Below are 21,844 nucleotides of genomic sequence, written 5' to 3'. Positions count from 1 at the left end.
ATGTGAATGCAGGGTGAACATAAGTTGAACACAGTTTCCATATCATATATACAGTCTGAGGTTCTAACTCTTGCTCTTACTCTTGTTCATACAGCTGGTGGATTCTTGTTAAAGTGGAAGCTTGTGAAGTGAACTGTAGCTTTGCACTTTGCTATTGCTTTTGTTAGTCTGCTGCTCATTAATTTATCCATAGTTCTCCTGCAAGCACTGTGCAGCATAGTCTGCTGAAGGTGCCCTCATGTGCTAACGTGCCTGATATTACTGATATTGTGGGCATCAGCACTGTTTTGCTTTGCTTTTGGTTTTATCAAGAGAATAAACTGCATAAATGGAACTCTTTGCCATTTAAAAGCTGTCTTTGAATGAGAGGACTACAGGTGCAGATGTCATAGCAACAGTACATGAGCAGCTGGGCTTTAGCATGCACTACTACAGTTGATTTACAGTTGATCAGTGTTGATGTGGATTAAAAGAATCAGTGGCATTCATAGTTTACTGCATTAATACGTTATCAATGCATTAACTCTGACAACTCTATTAGCAATATAATTACAATACTAGTATATTATACATATCGTGCAGCGCCACCATACACCACGCCTTAAAAGCCCTACACACAGGCACACTTAGATGTTCACAAATTATGACAACCACAGTTTTGTTTTTTGTTCCATGTGTATTATACATATATATCTACCTACCTATATGTAATAGTGATAAACCCTGAAAGCCTCAACCTTAACCTCGATAACCAAAAAGATACGGTTATAAACAGTGAAACAATGTTTCTGTTAAAAGCACTTTACAAAGTCCGGAGCATTTTGTCAACTATCCCAAGTTTTGCTTTGGTTTTCTTACAAAGCCTACAAAATGTATGAAAACAGGCAAACATACACACACTACAGCAGCTCAGCAAAGGAGGTTAGCGTGTTCCACAGCATCTACAGATGGCAAGGACAGTACGTCTCACCCAGAACATGCAGGACAGGCACACCCAGGTTCTGGCCCGTCCAGCCAGTGCTGCCGGCAGCCCCAGAGACATGGACGGCATCCTGAAGGAATGGTTCCTCCTTCAGCAACAGTCTCAAATATTCCACACTGTTTCTCTGCTAGCTGCACAGCTCCATCAAGTAATAAGGGCAGGCAGAGGAGAGAGGCTGCTGCAAGACTTTCTCTCCTCCACGCTGTTCTGTTTCTCTCTCTCTCTCTCTCTCTCTCTCTCTCACACACACTCTCTCTTTCTCTCTCTCTTTCTCTTTCTGTAACTCTCCCTCTCTCTCTCGGGGGCAAGCATACTTGACTCTCCAGGCAGAGAAAGAGGGGGTGCCGTCTGGGTTCTATTTACCCGCTTTTCCAAATCCCCTACCAGCCCCCTTCCCTCTCCTGCTTTTTTCCCCTCCATACGGCCCCTCCCTCGTTTTCCCTGTACCTCGCTTCTCTCCTCCTTGTAAACCACCTCCACCCCCCTGCACCCCCCCGCCGCTTTATATACTCTCTCTACATTTTCCCATCCTCCCTCCCTCAGGCCTCACCTCCCTCTCACTTCCTCTCTCCTCCTCTCTCCATGTCTCTCTCTCTCTATCTCTCTCTCCTTCTCTTCTGCACGCGTGCTTGCTCATGTCTTCACTAACAGGACTTAAATTTTTCATCGACTCTCTCCCCTCTTTTCTCCGCTTTCTACCTCCCCTCTCTCTTTCTCTCTCTCTCTCTCACTGCTTCTCTCCTTCTCTTGCTCTCTCTCTCTCTCTCCTTCAGCTCCACTGCTGAAACATCTGCCTTCTCTAAAAGGCTAAAAGTAACCAGTCTTTGTGCGTCCTGCGTTTGAGATGCGAGAGAATGAGGTGAACATTAGCATCTTGCTAAGCCAACCCAATAATGGTAAAAAAAAACCCAGACCAAAACACTGAAGCCCTTGTGGTTTACATTTACAGGTAGCTATTTCTATACACTGTTTAATTAAGAAAGAGGAAAAAAAATCATGCATGTATCAAAACATGATTTGTCACAAAAAATGAACAGCATGAACGTTTCTGAGGGAAAGGAATAATATAAAGGTGCAGCCAATAAAGTAAAAACAAAGTAAAACAAAAATTAAATGGATCGTTTCACTGAGTTAGTCCAAACTGTAGCCTCAAAGTAAAATAAATAAATAAATAAAACAATTATGTATTCAGACCTTGGATATGTGGAAGTACTATGTTATGATCTATTTAAGTCCAAGGAAGTCATTGAGAGAGCAAAAAAACTAAATATATACAAAATCATCATTTATAGGGTACTTTCTGTTGGGAGGTGTCTGTCCCAAACCCTAACCCCTACATTTCAACTTATAACAAAAAGTATTTTTAAGTGAATTGAACTTTGTTTAAAGTAAAGTTAAAATATTGAGAATTATCATGAATTTCATCTTTAAATAAAAAAATGTATTAAATAAATACTGTCCCATGTTTTCACGTCACTACAGCAGCACAAAGAGTTTTAGTCTGTGGAACGTTAAATCATTTGTTTTACTAAAACAAGCATAATTATGGTACAGAATCATTCAAAGCAAAAGGATTTTAGACTAAAGTCCAAATCCAAACCAAGATATGTACTACTTTTTTGAAAGGAGACAATTCCTGTTACTTTTACTGTATTCATTTTTGTTTATTCTAATGATATTCTAATGATATTTAGTTATTTTATATGCAAAAACACACTTTTTGCACAGTACTGTTAATTATATAGACAGACAAGTGATTTATTATTATTATTATTATTACAGTTGACAGTTATAACTATCATTCATAGTTATCAGTCAACTGATAATTTAGCACTCTATCTTTAGCCTTCACACACTAGTAAGACGCCTACTCCTCTACTACTGTACACGGCTCTGGAAATAAACCCCTTTAAATTCCAGGCTTGTTACATACTATCGCTTATTATTTAGTAACTACAGGGACATCCATAATAACTGGTTGAGCCATTCTTAGGTTATAAAAGTGTGCCATAAACCTTTGAGCCTGCTGGCAGGCCTTGGCTTGGTTAAATAATGTAAAATATTTACATAAAAAGTAAATATTTGCAATAAATGTTTTATTGTCAGATTTAGCTATGTCATAGAACTGTAAAACTAATCAGTGACTCATTTTTAGAGTTTCAACCTATTTTACGCATTCTGCACCAAAACTTATTTGAAGACTATCTTCACTGAGAATTCATAACAAAAGTAGGGCTGAGGGACAAAGCTGACTTCATTAGTTATAAAAATTAGTAAAAGAAAAAAATTCTCAATGTGCATTGTTTATTGTTGACACCTTGTTTACTTAAAAAAGCGCCTCATAATATTCACGAGCATTAATTCAGACAGATTTTAATACAGTATATACACAGGCCAATACGGCTTCTGTCATTTCATTGCATCATAAGAGGAAATCATTTGCAGAGGTGGCAGTAAAGAGAGATTAACTCAAGAAAGCAAGACCCACAAAAGTCACTGTGTGCAATGCATGATGTCTTAAAGTGGTAGTAGCATTTCTCAGCAGAGTTCCAACAAGCTCTATTCAATAGTGGGTAAGTGCTTTAACTTACTAGCCTAAGTGGCTAATGAGAGACCAGTAAAAGTAACCTTAGGCTACATGTTGGAAGAAAGAACGTTCAGTCATCCTGGGGAGGATAAAAATACTGCACTAGATGAAGTTCCTGTCACTGATCTGTATTAAGATGCTTTCTGCATGATGTTTAATATTTAAATTCTGTAAAATATGCAAAATCACAAACGTATCAGTTGTTCATGCCAGCCATGAACATTAATACAATTAATACAATACAATTACTATAATATATAAATGATAAATGACGAACTAATACAAAGGTTTTTTAAATGCATTTTAGTAACTGTTTGGACACTTCAAAACTAATAAAAAGTTTTTTTTAATATCTATTAAAAAATACATTTCTTATGTGAAGATGTCTCAAGGAACATAATTGTTACATAATTTTTCATTCATCTAAGAAGTAGTTGATAGATTATCTAATTATAATCATTAGTTGCAGCTCTAAAACATTCATAAATAAAGTATTTATAAATCAGTATTCAAGTATTTATGAACGGCTCATCCCAGTAATTGCAAGATGACATAAGAAGTTTTATGAAGTAAATGACATTGTATTGTATAAAGGGCCTTAAACTAAAGTGACAAACATTTGGTCTATTTTTAACAATTATGAACTATCAAGGAATTTACAAGGCAAAGGCCTAGTCAACAACACCACATTTTAATTCTATATAATTCTATTAAGGTAATATAAAAGTAGATAGAAACTATCATTTACAAGATAATCTTCTACATAAATCTTACGTTGACTGATGCAGTTGCTCTTAACTAGGCCTTGTGAGTTCTATTATTTGAAAATGATGCTTTATAACAATATTATAAACAGGACAAATATCTGTCACTTTAGTTTTTCTAAAGCACTTTATGTGATACTTTTATATGATGCCATTTAATTAATAAATTATTTTTGTTTAATTAATACATTATCCACTGCTAATGCATGTGTTATATGTCTCTACATTTTATATAACCAGTTATTGTTATCAGCCACAACAGGATGTTAATTATCAGCTATCAAATTCTGCCAAGAAAGTCAATACTGATGCATGCTTAGTATACTCAGCTGAGCAAGCAGCAGAAGGTCAAGGTCAACACTAATGTTGGACTGTGGTGGACACTGTCCAGTCAAATTTTAATTTTGCCCAGCCAAAGTATTCAAAGCAACTGACTCATTCAATTAAGTGCTCTAGTGTCAGATTTCTAACTTGTCCAGCATGGCAAAGCAGTCTGAGAGGCTGAAGCATTGACATGTCCAGCTCAACATCCCCATCTTCCAGCAAAAACTGTTTGCAGTGGCTACTCAATCTTTGCAGACAACAATCACCACCCCATAAAGGCCCTCCTGGGAGAACCCTGCCTCGAAAACCACGCTCGCTCAATAACATGCCATAGATCTGCTCTCATGGTCTTGCACGAATAATCACTTGCATGAGGATAAGATTTCAATTGCGATAAATCATAATCTCTCAGATGGCCAATCACACCTTTAGAGTCCTCTGCCAGTGATCTTTCCTGTAGGCACTAAGCAGATTTGCAGGGCGCTTCTAGTCAGTGTTAATTCAATAAAGTGGTTCGCATAATTCAATTTTAAATCTAATGCTGTCACTTTCCATTAGGTGACCCTGCTAAGGAGTGGTTAAATAACAAAAGTGGTAGTTGTGACAATAGCTGCTGCAAATACTTTATTTTTACTTGATTTAGCACCATCAGGTAACAATTGGTCCCATACACAGGATAAAACAAACTGGTATAAATATGAGGAGAGATTGCACTCTTTAAAGATGCCATAGAACAGAAAATTATATTTACATTGGCATAGTTGCCATCCTGCATTTGTAAAAGAGGGCGGTAAAACAGGCCAATTCCAAAATCCTAAACTGTTAAGTAACAGTCTTGACATTTTATTTTATTTACATACACGATCCTATGTTCTAGCCCAAGCAGGAAACAACAGCAACGGAGCAACAGCAAAGGAAATGGCTGACTATTTGCAAAAATTGTACCCTTCCAATTTGTGAATGGATGTCCGCATGAGTGGGCATAACTGCTATTCATCTTTAAACGAGGCTGAAGTTCGCTTTCTTTTCGCCAGCTTCTTAATCTAATGTTACCTTCCACCTTAAATGCTATAGCTTATACAGGTGCCATAATGTAACTGCTGCACCATTTAAGGTGGAACAGAAAATTTGCACAATAAGCTGGCAAATAGGAATCCCACTTTAGCTCCCACCTGTTTGACAGGATCTCTCTGACTTTATTTCAAAGTTGTTAGTTTGCTCTGCACATTTGACTCCAGACAATTTCTCAAACCTTGGAAAGTATCGAGCAGCATCGCTCAGCATTTCACACTGAAGAGACAAGCAGTTTAAACTTTACTAGCATCCCAGCCCCAACAGCAACCTGTAAGTAGCCATGCTGTGTGATTTTATCCACTTTTTGACGGTTGAAGTCAAATTATCTGACATTGAAAGTTGCATAGTGAGCTAATAACTACAAGTTACTTTCTGTTGTTGTTGATATCTAAAGCAAGTGGGCATTTTTTGCCTCAAGCAAAGTCACATACTTTTTTATGTAGGCCAAAAAGAACATTTTAAAACACTGAATAATTGCATTCTATGGAACCTTTAAATCCAAATTTCACCAAATTTTAAACATTTCTTCAGTCTTTGAGAGTTAAGCAAAGCCATTCAGCATGTTTTGCTGCATTTGTGCATTATAGAGAAACTGACCAACTCAGATTTCTTTGGTGATGGGAAACAGAGCTCACAATTTCTACAATAGAAATACAGCCATTTTACTTACTATTCAAAACAACCTGTGAGTCTACACAATCACTTAGCAATCATTGCTATGTAATGTTAGCTGGAGGACCTGTAAAGTTGAGATCCTGTCCCCAATAAAGTCATTTTCTACCCCTCCACAGCCAGAAACAAATTTTAATAATGTCGTCATCATCAGTTTGTCTTCAAATTTGTTACTTACATTGGTCTTTAACTACAGAAGCTAAAATGTCAAAGCAAACATCTGTTTCAGTGCATTGACTCATCAAGGGTAAGACATAAATAGGCCATACACATATTTACTGTGTTGTTTTCCTCCGGTTGCTGTACATCTCAGCTGTCTGATTTAAAGTAAATTATGTCATCTTCACTAAGCAGAATGTGGTAAGTGGACACATGCTTTGGGTTTGTGTTAATCCAGCATTTTGGTTGATGTCAGTTGACAGAGTGGTGCTATTGTTTTGTATCTGAGTGGAAGCGTTGGAAAAGGTCTAATAATGACTGAACTGCTGACATCAAACTGGCCGCCCCACTTTTTCACAGGCCTACTCGGTAATGTATTTATGCCTACGTCCCTTTGGAAGAAATATGTTGTCTTTGGGTACTACTTGTCTTAGAATGTTCAGCATGCACCTTTCTGCCATCAGTTTATTAAAAATAATAATAAGAAAAAAAAGTTTTAGGCCAAAGTCTTATCTCAAAACTATCAAAAAACATTGTCTCAGACAACAGATCATGTTTTCGTAACAATTTCATGCGTTACTAATAATGCTCTATGGGGTAACTTTAAAAACACTTCAGTTATCTGGTTCCAGTCACTACAATTCTGACCTGGCAAATTTCTCTAGTAAGGCGAATTTCATATCAAATCACTTTGACCTTATTTATATCCTAACAATTTAATAATGCAGAAATTCTGGTGTAATTTTTCCTTAATTGCTTGCATAAACCAGACTCAGATGTTCTAGATATTGTTCATTTGAAACAAACTGCAGCAGGACAACATCAAACTGCTAACATCATGGTGATGATTATGCTGTAGGCTGTGGAAAATGATGAGGCTCAGCTATCTGCTTCATGGTCGATTCTGAGTGTGCATATGTATGTGTGTTTGGGTGTGCGTGGAGGGGTGTGTCTGCATGTGGTGTGTGTGTCTTTTAGGAAATATGAAATGGCCTATTGTGCATACACCTCCCTCAGAGCTGAAATCAAAATTCCTTGCGTTTTTGCCCTCCTCTCCCGACACTGCAAGAACTGTGCCTCTGGTCATGGAGAATTTAGATAAAATCCCAACAGCTCCCCTTAGTGGACATTTCTGAGCCAATAAGAAGAAGCCAGTGCTTGCAGTATTACTGATACCACTGCACTGCTGGGTACTTAGAACTCTAGAATACAAAGACCACTTGATCTTCTGCCAGCAGTACCACAGAAGCAGCAGCCATTCCACTACGATCTGCAAATGAAGCATTATTTCTTTAAATGCAGTGCTAAAATGTGAGGACACTTCTCTTTCTTTGAAACCTCATCAACTAAGAAAAGGCCCTGAAAATGCTCTGAGCCAAGAACTGTTAAAATATACAGTCATAAGCAAAAGTTTGAACACCTTTGAACACACACTGTAGAGGATGTATACAATTAGAATGTAATTTAGAACAAACTTCAATATGGCATTTTTTGCTAATTTTACTGCACAATTTCTGTTAAATGCTTTGGAAAATAAATAAATAAATAAATAAAATGTGCCACAACTTCTGCACCTTTTAACATTTCCAATGTGTTAAATTCAGCAACTAAACAGTACTTGCATATTAAAATGTAACAAGGTCTTTTCTCCATAAAGGATGTGTTGTCTTATTTTCACTTAGAACTTTAACAAAATGTAATTTTACCAGGTGCGTCTGAACTTTTGCTTCCGACTGTAAAATAGGCAGTAATAAGATACAGCTTTTTCCATTCAGCACAAAAGGTCTCCACCATAAATCTCAAAGAAATCAAATTCTGTTTTTTAAACAAATTCAACATCCAGTCGTCTGATCAACTTTAAATGATAAACTTCCCAACACAGTAGAGGTCTTTCGTCTGTATAAACCTCTAAGGCCCAGAAAGCCCTGACGCACGCTTTAAAGTTATTTTAATCAATGACCTATCAAAACTTTCAGCTAAACCACAGAAAAGATATCTCCCACTTTATCTGCTGCCAAACATAATTCTTTGTGTGATCCTGGTGAGGGGGGGGGATCATATTATGTAGCCTCCTGTTCCCTTCGCCAGTTCAGTTCCAGTGGGTTTATGGACCATTTATGGATCTACCGAACCTGTGCAAAGGCACAGTTTAAAACGCTTTTCAGACTTTTAACTGACTTGGACTTTAGACTAAAATTCTTTTGCTTTGAATGACTATATACACCTTGATTGTATTTATTTTATGAAAAGAAATGACTAAACATTTCAATTTATCAGTACCAGAATGTGTTTCAGTAGTGACAGTTCTTAATGTTACACAAGCCGCTATTAATATGTTATTAAGCCGCTTATCCTTCTGGGTTGTGGGGCTTGCTAGAGAGTATCCCAGCTGTCCCTGGGAGAAAGGCATTGGGCAGATACACCCTGGTCCATCACAGGGAAGACACACAAACATATACATTGCCACACACATTCACACCTAGAGGCAATATGGCATCTCCAATTCACTAAAAAAAGAACAGAACCTTCAATTAAGAAGCTGGCGAACAGTAAGCAAACTTCAGCCTCATTTAAGATGAACATCAGCCCGTTGATAGTTTGGTTCCTTGGGAAGGGTATGAAAATTGCTGACATCCCTTCATAGCCTGCAATGATTTTAATTCCTGATGTTCCGCTGTTGTTGTTTCCTGCCGGGCTAGAACATGGGCTGGTGTATGTAAATTTTGCGTGTGTAAATATTAGTGAGTCAACAGTTTAGGATTTTGGAATTTTAGGGCCCGTTTTACTGCCCTTTTTTGCAAATGCGGGATTTGCATTTGAAGGAAGAGACAACAGTGTTTGGGGTTCACATGTCAGTTCCTTGTACTGAACTCTTCTTATTCAACTATGCCAATAGTTTTCCATTCTATGGCACCTTTAATCATTTCCAAATCTCTCCTCAAGGAAGCCCAGTATTAACTGCACCCTGCTAAGGAGTGGTGAAATAACAGAAGTGGTAGTGGTAGTGACAATAACAGCAGCAAATTCTTTGGTTATTTTTGCTTGATTTAGCACCATCAGGTAATAATTAGTGCCATACACAAGATAAAGCTAAATGGTATGAATATAAGGAGAGATTTTGTTCTTTAAAGAAGATTTTTAAATTTTCCTTCATAATTCAATCTTTGAGATGTAAACAAAGCCACTAAGACTGTTCTGTGTGAAAGTGGATGGCTGTGTAGGGGCAGTAGTTTACTGTAAGGGAGGACGATTCCCCTGAACAGGGCTTTGTCTTTTGTTCCTGGTATTAATCTCTTTCTTCCTCATCAGGAACACTTTGAAGGCTCCCTGCATGCACCTCTCCTTGGTAGCCATTACGCTGGAGGACCTGTCGCCCTCTCCACTCATTTCACTAATGTCCTGGTGGCTCGTAAATTAGTCTGTGCTGTGCACCCTGCCGACAGCCAAGGAGAAACGCTTTAGTCTTGAACATCTCGTGATGAACGAGCCACTCCTTTATCTGCCCATATTACCTCCACACATGTGAAAACAGTCTTGATGCTTTCATTCTAGCCCCTATGACCTGTTTTGGTGGACATACAGTACTGTGCAAAAGCACATTGTTTAAACCTAAGCACATTATTTAAAACCATTTATCATGGCAATAAATTTGTTATCGCTGGTAAAGTCCAGGGGATATCCACAAAGGGAAATCCACTGTGGGGTTGTAGTGTTACCCACTATGCTATCTAAGAGCTAGTGGCAAAGGCAGAGATGGATAGACAGAAATCTCTGGTCCATCAACCTGATCCTGTCTGCCTAAAGCTTTGGCAGGCGTCCCTGTCCTGGCTGGGGTGAGCAAAGGTGCCAGAGGTGAAGTGCAGGTCATACCGAGAAGAGTGTGACTCTTGCTGAGCTACACAAGCACACTGAGAAGCAGTCAGCAAGCTCCAGCAACACTTATCACTCAAGCTGTGCTTATCATGGCAAGGCAAGGGTATGCCAGAGTCAGTGATCATTTACTTGAAGTGTAATCCAAGCTGAAATAACGGTTTCTTCATCTACTCAAGGAAGTCCTGGGACACTAAGGTTTCCTCTGCAGTGAGGAGACATTGATCTTACCCTTCTATAATTGAACAGGAACATCTGGATGCAAGCTTTCCCCAAAAATAGCCAGTGCACCGGTAACCAGAACATTCATGACAACAAATATTTAGACACACGTCATATGAGGTTCTAAAGCTGTCTCTGTCATAGGTCTCTCCTTGGAATTATTCCTCGTGCAGGGAGACTCTGAGGGAAACGCTTAAGTAACAGTATGATGGGATGGAAGGCAGTAAGCACAAAAGGCTTCTGAGACAAGATTCCCCACTCGGGCAGAAAGTTTACCATCAAAAATTAAGGAGTGTTCCAAAAGCAGAGTGCAGATCCTGCAGGCCTTGTGTAAAAAAAACGTTTAAGAGAACAGCTAAACATTTTCTCAGTGTGGCTGCTGAAAATTGTTATTCTAGAATGATTAGCGAATCACTGTCTATCAAACAGTGTCAGTTTCTCTGAAAAGGATTAAGCCTAGGCTTGGACCACATTTTCTTTTTAATGGAAAATCACCTTTGAATGCTGTGCAGTCCAGGACTAGGCACAGGAAACTGACCCATACAGCAACATCTGACTATTACATGAAATGCCTGTGTATATGTGGGCATGGATGTACATGTATACATCACAATCTGTGCATGTCTGCATGACTGTCCGCCTGCCTGTCTCACTGTCTGTAAATGGTCTTACCTGTCTACCTGTCTCCGTTATGTACATGTCTGTCTGCCTGTCTGAACTACCATATAGAAAACGGTGCAGAATATGAAGATATCATATGTCCTGCTATAGCTAGGAGAACAGATCATAATGTACTGACACATCAGTGTAAAAGCAAAAGCTCTCAGTCTGAACGAAGAGTCTTTGGCAAGAGGGAGGGTGGTTGGAAGGAGGCACAGAGTTGGAAGAAAGAGAAAAAAGTACTTTTCATAAAAGAGCAGTGGATGAGAGTGGGCTAAGGGAGCCAGCTGGGGAGCTGAATGGAAAGCACTTGGTTATGCTGTTAGCAGGAGCTGAAAAAGCCTTGGTAAGGTACGTGAGCAGGGAGAGATAGAGAATTGGGGGATGGGAAAAAGAAAAAAGAGAGTTCTGCGGCAAGAGGGGGGCTTTGCAGCAGACATCAGGAAAAGCGCTGTGGTACGTAATGAGCAAACCAATCACAACTTGACCCCTACTCTCGCCACCCCCATTCACCTCACACCTGGCACCAGTTTGCCAGCTCCAGCAACGCTCTCAAGGCTTATGAGCATCTCAAGCTCATGCAATGCAATCATTCTGTAAAACTCTGCCGCACTACCAAAACCAACCAATTTGACCAGAAAGCTTCACCCTCAGGCTCGTCCATGCCATAAAAACGGCTGGTGGGAACTTGAGATAAGCCTGAGGGGCTGGCAGGGACAGGCTCTGTTTAATCCTTAAAACACAGGCTTTAGAATTAAAATCACTATGTAAAAGAATGGAAGCTAAAATGATTGAGACCTCACTGTGCTATCAAAGCTGCTCAGGTTGAATGCCTGATGTAAAAGCTTGTTTTTTCTGGGTTTCATATGTGGTGAGATGTAACGAATGATTGATTCAGGCACATCCAGCAGGACTGCTCTTCAAACAGTGTGCTGATGAGACACTGTCGCAGCTTCAAATTATATGAACTCTCAGAATTGAGAAAAGGATACGTGGGTGCCCACCTGAGAGATCAGTTAGCATCCACAGGTAAGGCAGTGGAAAAGATGAATTTAAAAAGGAATGCAAAATGAAAAAAGAGACTGGTTAGTCTGTTAGGTAGCAGATTCGCTGTTGGCCGCCACTAAACGGGAGCTGTGTAAGGTGACCCTTGAGTGCATTGTTTGATATGGTGAAAAGTCAGAGCAAATGCAGCCTTACCTTATCCCTTCTTGCTGCTCTCAAGGGGAAGAAGCAGGAAAAGAGGAACTTCCCCCAGCTAATGACCGCTGCTAGACACCAATTCAGCCGGGCCATGGCGGGTTCTTTTGGTCAGCGCTTTTCCTTCTCTCTCTCTCTTTCTCTCTTTCACCTTCTTTCTCTCCTTGTTTCCAGGTAAATCCAGCAGCGATGTCCTGGCAAGAGGACCAGCCCCCTCTTAGCCTGTCTCCCGTGCTGTGTTCATGCAGAATGAACAGCGCTCACAGCATCATCAGTCCTGTGCCTGGTAGAGGGGGGCAGCAAGCAAGCAAGAATGCTCAGTCCACTCACAGGTAGCCAGGATCTTCTTCTGCCCGCTGCTCACGGGCTCACACTCACCAGTTACCTCACTGTGAGGATGCTGCAAGCCTGCAACACTCGGTCTGGCGAATGAGGCAGATACGTGGAGGAGGGGAAGAGAGAGAGAGAGAGACAGAAAGAGAGAGAGAGAGGAAGAGAAGAGAAGAGAAGAGAAGAGAAGAGAAGAGAAGAGAAGAGAAGAGAAGAGAAGAGAAAGAAGAGAAGAGAAGAGAAGAGAAGAGAAGACAGAAATGGAGAGATACTGGAAACTGCAGTCAAGTCAAAATGAAAGAGAGTGCAATAATAGGAGAAAGAGGAGAGAGAATCCCAATGTGCGCATGTGAGATCGAGAGAGCGAGAGAGAGCAAAAAAGAATCTGCGTGGAAGAAGGGGAGCGAGGCACTGAACAAAAAGGAGAAGGAAATGAAAGGGGGAGGAAAGGACAGAAAGAAAAGATAGAGGAGATAGGATAGAAAAAGAGAGGGGTACAGGACAAAGAGAGCAAGCAGCAGACAGAGAGAGAGATTAAAAGAATAACAGCCCCTAAATTCAAAGCAGGTGTACACCACGAGTGTGCATAATCGCACAGAAACACGCGCACACATTTGAGACAGCAGGAATCGCCGGGAGATAAGAGGGGGAACAAGGTACGGAGATTATAGCACAACAAAGTGGGTCGCTGTGCAGGCTGTGTACACCATGTATATGAGCAGTGCAGTCTGTGTGTGTGTGTGTGTGTGTGTCCTATGCACTGTGATTAGCGCTGTAGCGTCAACGCTGCCTGTCCAACTGCAGGTGCACCGCACCACTGCAGAGTCGCTACGGTTCACTAAGAAACCCATTCTCACTCTGCACAGAGAGAGAGCAAGTGAGAGAGAGACGAAGATGGGGAGAGCGAGTGAGAGAGATTAGTGTGGAGGAGAGAGAGAGAAGGAGGAGAGATAGGAATAATGAGCAAGAGAGAGGAAGATGGGGAGAGTGAGAGAAAATGAGAGGGAAAAGAAAGGGATGAAGATGGGAGAGCGAGAGGTAGAGAGAGAGTGGAGGAAGGAAGATGGGAAGACGGAGAGAAAGAGAGAAGGGAGAGAGACAGAGACAATAATTGGAGAGAGAGAGAGAGATGGGTGGAAGAGAGAAAGAGAGAGGGAGAGAGAAAGGCACAAAGATGAGAAGAGTGAGCAAGAGAGAGAGGGAGAGTGAGGGAAAGACAGCAAGAGAGAAAAGGAAGAAGATGGGGAGAGCAAGTGAGAGATTAGCATGGAGGAGAGTGAGGGGGATGCAGAGGGAGAAAAAAAAGGAAAAGGAGAGAGGGAGAGAGAGAGAATGGGGTGGGTGGGGGGGTGACTGCATAATGATTTTGCTTTTCCTCTGACCCACCCCCCCTCCATTCCGCATCGTCACCACATCACCCATCCATAGTGAGGCAGCAAGCTTTCTCACGCTTATGTGATGACCAAAGCTCTGCTTGACCAAAGCTTCTTCTGGACCTTCTGTTTATTCCCCCTATGGACCCACTCTGTTGACCAATCAACAGCCATTCATTTGCACATGTCAAAAATGAGCATCTCCCTGCTCTCCTCATGCAGCCATTTCTATACAAGCAGACATAAATCACAGCCACGTAACACACTGAACACTACAGGCTGCTGTAGCTGCTTTCGACAAATCACAGAAGCATGAATTGCTCGCCCTCTCCTGGCAATGGAGCTGCTTGTTATCATAGAGTCGATGACATACAGCGGTAATTTGCATTGCAGATGTGGATAGATTCGATTGGTTACACAGAGACTATGTCAGGGTGCGAGAATCTGTTTCAGCAAAAGAATGGGGAGTACTGAAGGCACTTTATGAGGTTAAGCCGAACGCCTTGGTAGATATGTGGAAACCTAGATACCTAGAAGTCATATCTATGTATAAATGTATTAGTGTTTTATTTGGATAAAAAAGATTATAGTATCATTCCATTAAGGTGAATTTAAAGATTTGTGTCTGCCCAACAATAAATAATTTAGAGTGTTTTGATTAAAACAGTACAAAGTAGAGAAACTTGCTGAGGGGTCTGCAGGGGTCTTGATGACTACAATGCAAATATAGCCATTTTATTAACTATCCAGTATGACCAATGAACCTACACATCCCTTCTGAGTTTTTATGTAATGTTAATAATGGTAAAATAGTGGTCAGTCTGAAAAAAAATAGTTTTTTTGGGTACTATTTTGCTCTACAGCTCTCTCCACTTACCTCTCTGCCCTGCATGTATTTTGAAAATGCACTACAGACAACATATTAAACTTGTAAACTTGAACAACTGCCCACTGTTCGCCAGCCTTCTGGACCAGTCTGACCACCATGGTTATTCCTGCTGAGCAACGTTGCACAAACCTCACCTGCATGCCACTGACCTGATTCTGCTGAATTTTTTTAATCATAGACATTGGTACTCCTGCTTTTCCTCTTTTTCCGTATGTTATAGTAATGATCAAATTTCATTCTCTGCTGTTACTGTTTGCTATCCACGGTCGATCAGAGGAGGATGAGTTTTGAGTCTTGGTTCCTCTCAAGGTTTCTTCCTCTTGCTTATATGGAGTGTTTCCTTGCCACTGTAGCCATTGGCTTGCTCATGGTGGCTTGGACCCATTTTTATCTGTAAAGCTGCTTTGTGACAACGCCTGTTGTAAAAAGTACTATATAAATAAATAAATAAATAAATAAATAAATAAACTTTGTTCTGTGGTGTTTGGATCTGCAGCATTTTGGCTGAGCTAATGAAAGATTAGTTAGCAGGCGAAACATGCCACACACCACAGCACAGCTCTGATTTTTCCTCTCTTTCTATCAGCACCACCTGTCTGTAAGTTCCCACTCCACCAATCAGTGACCCCTCTAAATTATAAATATGCAGAATGAGTTGATTTAGTTGTCCAACGTGGAACAGAAATTCACCACGTCATAATTTGAAAATACCATCATCATTTTCAAATACCAAGGTAAACCTTACTACCACTGTAATCCTAGCCTCAATAAATGCATTTTCTGCTTTCTTTTATATATATGTAGTTGCCTCAACTCAACAGACAATAAAATGCATCCAGTTGATATTCTGTTGAATGTGAACTTTAACAACCATGGTAAAATAACTTAGTTTTCTCTAGGACAGAGTGTTTTATAATAAATCACTGCAAATGACTTTACAACTGAACAATTTCATAATGAAAAATGAAATTCCTCTGATTTTGACTTCCTCTCGTGTGCGGTTTTAAAGGGGTGGCTGAGGTGGCCAGTGTCACGCTTTCGCTTGTTCCTGTGTCTGTTTCTTGCTTTGTTTTGAAGCCATGTGCTTTCTGCCATGTGCTTGTGTTTTTGTTTTGGTTCTTGTGCTCCGCCCTTTCCCCGCCTTCTCCATTAGTATCTTCACCTGTCTGTAGTTTCTGTCTCCTTCCTCCCCCAGGTGTTCCCCAGTTGTGGTAACCTTTATCTAGCCCTTTGTTTCAGTTAGTGTTTGTGTGGTCTATTTGTCACTTTGTCTGATGTAGTTGTTCTTTCCCTGCCTTGTGTTGTTTGCTCTTTGTGTTTCTTTGTTTAAGTCTTGTAGTTAGTTGCTGTGTACCTTGTTAGCTTATTTTGGTTATTAAAGTCTGCTTGCACTTAAATCCAGCCTCCCTGCACATCCCTTACATGACAGAAGACCATGCCGTTCAACGTGGATTTAGCGAGCTTGTTCAAAGTACAAAAAAAGCTCATCGAGGAGAATGAGCTTATGCTTCAGGAGGGTTACCATTTGCTTCGACAACTTCAGCCATTTCTCTCTGGTGGGGGCCCACATCTCCACCATCCTGGATGGGGAGAGAGACAGAGACAGCCCATGTCTGCTTTCACCACCGCTTCCCTTGACCCACCTGCCTCCGAGGACGTCGCAGCAGGCCCGCCGGCCTCCGAGGACGTCGCAGCAGGCCCTCCTGCCTCCGAGAACGTTGCTGCAGCCTCTAAATTTATGGACTTGCCCACAGCATCTGTATCTCCTGACCTACTTACCTCTGTGTGTCAAGTGCCGGCTCCCCGGCGTGCTCCAGTGCCAGCTCCCCGGTGTGTTCCAGTGCCCTGGGCAGCTCCTGTTCCTGTTCCCGTGCCCTGGGCAACTCCTTTTCTTGTGCCCCGGCCGCCCTTGCAGTCCACTGCCCAACCTAAGAACTTTCAGTCTGTTTTATCCTGTGTCTAGACAATGTTTTACCTCACGTTTTGTTCCCATTTCTGTTAGAATGTTTGTGCCTGTTAACATTACCATTTTTGTGTCCATTTCTAGATTTGCATCTGTCCCTGTTCCTGTCATTATCCCTGTCCCTGTTACTCTCATAGTCTCTGTCCCTGTTTGTTAGCCAGTCCCTTGTCCAGTCCCATGCCCAGTTTAGTTGAAGCTCCCAGTCCTGGTGTCCTGTTTCCTGTTTTGTCTCCTGTTTGGTCACATTTCATGTTTTTCTGGTCCCTCCTCCTACGCAGCTCCCACATCAGATGACTTGTTATTCGCGCGTTAGGAAGGGGGTTCTGTCAGGGTTTCCCCTTGTTCCTGTGTCTGTTTCTTGCTTTGTTTTGTAGCCATGTGCTTTCTGCCACGTGCTTGTGTTTTTGTTTTGGTTCTTGTGCTCCGCCCTCTCCCCACCTTCTCCATTAGTATCTTCACCTGTCTGTAGTTTCTGTCTCCTTCCTCCCCCAGGCGTTCCCCATTTGTTGTAACCTTTATCTAGCCCTTTGTTTCAGTTAGTGTTTGTGTGATCTACTTGTCACTTTGTCTGTAGTTGTTCTTTCCCTGCCTTGTGTTGTTTGCTCTTTGTGTTTCTTTGTTTAAGTCTTGTAGTTAGTTGCTTTGTACCTTGTTAGCTTATTTTGGTTATTAAAGTCTGCTTGCACTTAAATCCAGCCTCCCTGCACATCCCTTACATGACAGCCAGGCTGTTCCCTGAAATCTGACTGGCCACCCCAGATGCCACCCCAAAATTCAGGCCATGTCAATGACTTCCACCTCACTGTGGAGTGGGTGTTTTTAAGCATTTAAGAAGAGAATCGGAACAACTATCCCCACTAAAACAGCAACACCCCCCCACCCCCACTCACCGGCTCAGACTTTCTCTCTGGTTTGTCTCTTCTATACTGCTTTGTCTTAAAGGGGATAGTACACTGGCAATCACTGACTGGAGACACCACAAAATGCTGAATGCCCTTTACATTGTCTAAATATTTCATGATAAATTAGCCAAAAGCAATAAATCAATATCTTTTTACTTTACATTGTCTTGATATAATGTACGTCAAAGGGTCCACATCATGAACAACTCAAGTTTACTCATGTATCTCTCACTCTCAGTGTAGTGTGAAAACTGCACCATAAAACAGCCCATTTTGAATGAGTTTTGAGTGTTTTAGTGATATCACTCTCTCAGCTCATTTACATATATCCACCTGTCCAGTCTGCAGCAGTTTAGCCCTGCCCACTCATGCTGAAGTTAAGTAGTGTTTCAGCCTATACAGCTTTTTGAATAAGGCCTAATACAGGGCAGCCGCTCAGAACAGAGCCCGTTTACATATGTCAGGTCAGAATTATGACCTTTTTTGTATATAAAACGTATATATTTTCTAAATTTTGAAGACACAAAGTTGTGTTAGTAATTAGCACATATATTATTATATAATTACACATTAGAACAATCTATTACTAAGACATAAAGATGTCATCTCTTCAAAATAATTTGTGGTTTTAATCAGTGCTGTGTACTGCAGTGCTCAACTTTTCCATGGTGGGCTACTATCACTCTCACCCAATGCACTAAAGATCGGATTAATCACAGCATCACTCATCATCACAACCAGCCCTTTCTTTCTTCCCCACAAAGCTGCCTCTGATCCTTGCTGTGTTCCCCGTTCTATTGTTTTCATGCACATAGCCAACTACGAGGTGAGCAACAGAGATACGAATACATGTCAGATCAACAGCAGGCAAACTCCAGTGTCACCCACAGCAGGGGGTTGGGGGCAGTCATTACCTGCTCCTCAATGTGTGGAGTGTATAAGCAACACCGACAACAACATGACCCAGAGACCTAATAATGCAACAATCAATCTGGACACATTTGTAGGGCTTAGCGGCGTTAGCTTTGATGAGGTGCTGACTCATGGAGGAGCTAGCTGAGGAGCCAGCAAAGAGAGAAAAGGAGAGAGAGAGTCAAACATAGAGAGTCACAGAGAAAGAGAGAGAGAGAGAGAGAGAGAGAGAGAGGGAGAGAGAGAGTCAATGGCAGCCTCATCATTATCGTGAGGCTAGAATCCCTGTGGACAAATCTGATCTGAGTGTACTTAGAGAGGAGATCTATGAGAGATGATGTATCATGATGACTGCCAGGGGGACTTTTCTGCTGTACTGTGTTTCACACATGCACAACACACTTACATACACACACAGACACACACATTCTCACACAAGGCAGAAAATGATATGTATCTTCAGGTCCATTCACCATATGCATGTGACACTTCTGTGAAGGCACTACTACATAATTCTTTATTGCTGGTTTATGAAAATAAGTGTGCACCTTAAAATACCCCATCAACATGTAGTTTAACCCATTTATTAAGATATAAACTTAGAACAAAATGGCCTAAGATGGCCAATAAAGATAAATAAAATATGAAAATGTTCCCATCTCAAAAAAAACCTTTACCACATTTTTTTCAGATGTCAACTCCAAATGACCTGAGAGCCAATAGCCAAGTGGTCTTCTACAAGGGGGCAGTTGAAAAAACTTAAGAAAAAGAAAAGTACCATAGATGTATATATATATATATATATATATATATATATATATATATATATATATATATATATATGGGTTGATATATATGGGTTCTGCCCCATCTTTCTGGAACATGTAAAGATCAACAGTTTCAGAATGACCATAAATTTATAAAAACAATGCAGATAAGGTAAAACATTCAATATTGTGTCTTTGTGCTGTTTTCATTTAAATACAGCTCAAAGTGAATTTACAGATCACTGCTTTCTGTTTTCATGCTGTCCTGACATTTTTGGAATTGAGGTTCGTATATAGGATGTTCAAGTTCAACTCTGTTTTATGATGTCAAAAAATAAGCTCAAATAGTGCCCCTATAGTAGTTTTAATACAGATGTACTGAGAAAGTCTGTTTTCAGTGGAAAATCTGAAAATAATTAGATTTTGATGAAAATGTCAATTTATATAATCATAATAAGTCATTCAAGAGGATTTAACAATTAAAATCTGTTTCTGAGTGCAGGAGGGCTTAAAATACAATATTGGCTCTTGTTTTTGTTTGCTTGTTTTTTGTAAATATATGTTTGTTTTTTATTTTGGTTATTTTTGTCAGATGATGGTCTTTCACTGTGACAGTGCAGATATGGCCCTCATAGAGTTAAACTGTACAGTAAATAATAATGAATACTAATTACCCAGCATGTTCTAGCTCCTTTAAAGAATCCTTTTTAGCTGGTGTGCACTTGTGCTTGTCTGTGGAATTGAACAGATGTGTTTTGTAGCAATGAGGAGTCTATAGAGGCAAATTCCGACTCTAGCGTTAAATGAAATTAGGCCTGTCCTTCTACTCAGATGTGTACACAGTTTACAGGTTGCCCCTGGATACCAGCCCCTCAGTCCGTCCATGAGAGAGTAATTCAATCCCTCTCTTCCACTGTTGCCCTGGTAATTTTGCTGCAGCCACTGAAAGTCCACTGCTAGGAGACTAAAACAGCAGGCTCATAAAGATGTCTGTCACTCTCTGCATTTGTTCATTCTAATTCTAGAAAAAAGGCAACGCTTAATGTCTACACCCACTTTGTGGTACGACAGCAGCATGATGCTATCGGCTGTTATGAAGGTTTGTCTGACATTGGACACTGAAGTCTAATATTCAGTATATAGTACTGAATGTAGTATGTAGTAAGATCCATAAAATCTCTATTTGGTCAGTTATACTCTGATTGGCTAACAGCACTGCTGTGTATTCTCACTTCTGTGCACTAGTTTTTTAGTCCAACTTAAAACAATCAGAAACTTCTGTTTGCCAAGCAAAATGCTAGCTGTTCACCATAGCAAGCAGTTGCTTCAGAGTGATATTTAAAGAGCTAAATAAAAAAAAAAAATTAAATCCTGTTTTTAAAAGTTATTCAACAGTTATTCAAAGAACTCAGTAGCAACTAAACAAGATATCTTGCATGTTTGCCAATGGGCACACAACTTTGTTTCCCATGGATCATTTTTTATATTAGCATCGTCTGACTACAAGTATGTGGACACCTGGCCATCACACCTATATGAGCTTGTTGGACATCACATTCCAATATTATGGGGCATTGATAAGGTTTTGTGGGGTTTTTTCGTCTGTGGGAATTTGTGCCTTTTTGAGAGGTCAGGCACTGATGTTGAGAAGGCCTGACTCACAATTTACATTCCAATTCACCCCAAAGGTGTTCAGTGAGGTTGAGGCCAGGACTCAGACAGTGGACAGTGACACATCAAACTTGTCAAACCATGTGTTTAAGGTGCTTGCTTTGTGCACAGGGTGCAGTCATGCTGGAACAGGAATGGGCCTTCCCCAAACTCAGATGAGTCTTTCAGAAACTGATCACCATCACTATCAGAGAAAACGTTTCCACTGCTCCAGAGTGCAGTGGCAGCATGCTTTATACCATTTCAGCCAACCTTTGGCATTATGCTTAGTGATCTTAGGTTTATATGCATCTGCTCAGCCATAGAAACCCTTTAACTGAAGTTCTTGAATCATAGGCTTTGGATAATGTATCTGTCCCACACAAGTCAAAGCAGTTTATTATAGAGTAGCTGTTTTTGTAAACTTTTTCAAATAGTGCCTTACAAATTCAAATATCAAATTTTACTAAAATGGCCTATTTTACTGGCCATGCTGACTGGAGAAACCCGCCAGGACTCTCTGATGGGAGCCAGAAGTGTGGCT

The 21,844-nt window shown here is 40.6% G+C and overlaps 1 protein-coding gene across 2 annotated transcripts in view; it reads right to left on the bottom strand.

Annotated features, from left to right (window-relative positions):
- tns1a (tensin 1a) overlaps positions 1-21,844 on the bottom strand; it is a 240,106-nt gene that overhangs the window by 202,347 nt on the left and 15,915 nt on the right. Inside the window, exon 1 of one of the 2 annotated variants that reach the window (XM_036570546.1) lies at positions 971-1,361. The exons of the other annotated variant lie outside the window; for it this stretch is intronic. Coding sequence (XP_036426439.1) covers positions 971-1,051 — 81 coding nt within the window. The 5' untranslated portion in view covers positions 1,052-1,361. Of the gene's footprint in view, positions 1-970; positions 1,362-21,844 lie in introns of those variants that run through there. 2 annotated transcript variants of the gene reach the window in all.

The sequence above is a fragment of the Colossoma macropomum genome, unplaced genomic scaffold (genome assembly GCF_904425465.1).
Source record: "Colossoma macropomum unplaced genomic scaffold, Colossoma_macropomum, whole genome shotgun sequence".
Classification (NCBI taxonomy): Eukaryota; Metazoa; Chordata; class Actinopteri; order Characiformes; family Serrasalmidae; genus Colossoma; species Colossoma macropomum.
The sequence above is the reverse complement of the archived record's forward strand: the minus strand, read 5'-3'. Positions and strand labels throughout refer to the sequence as shown.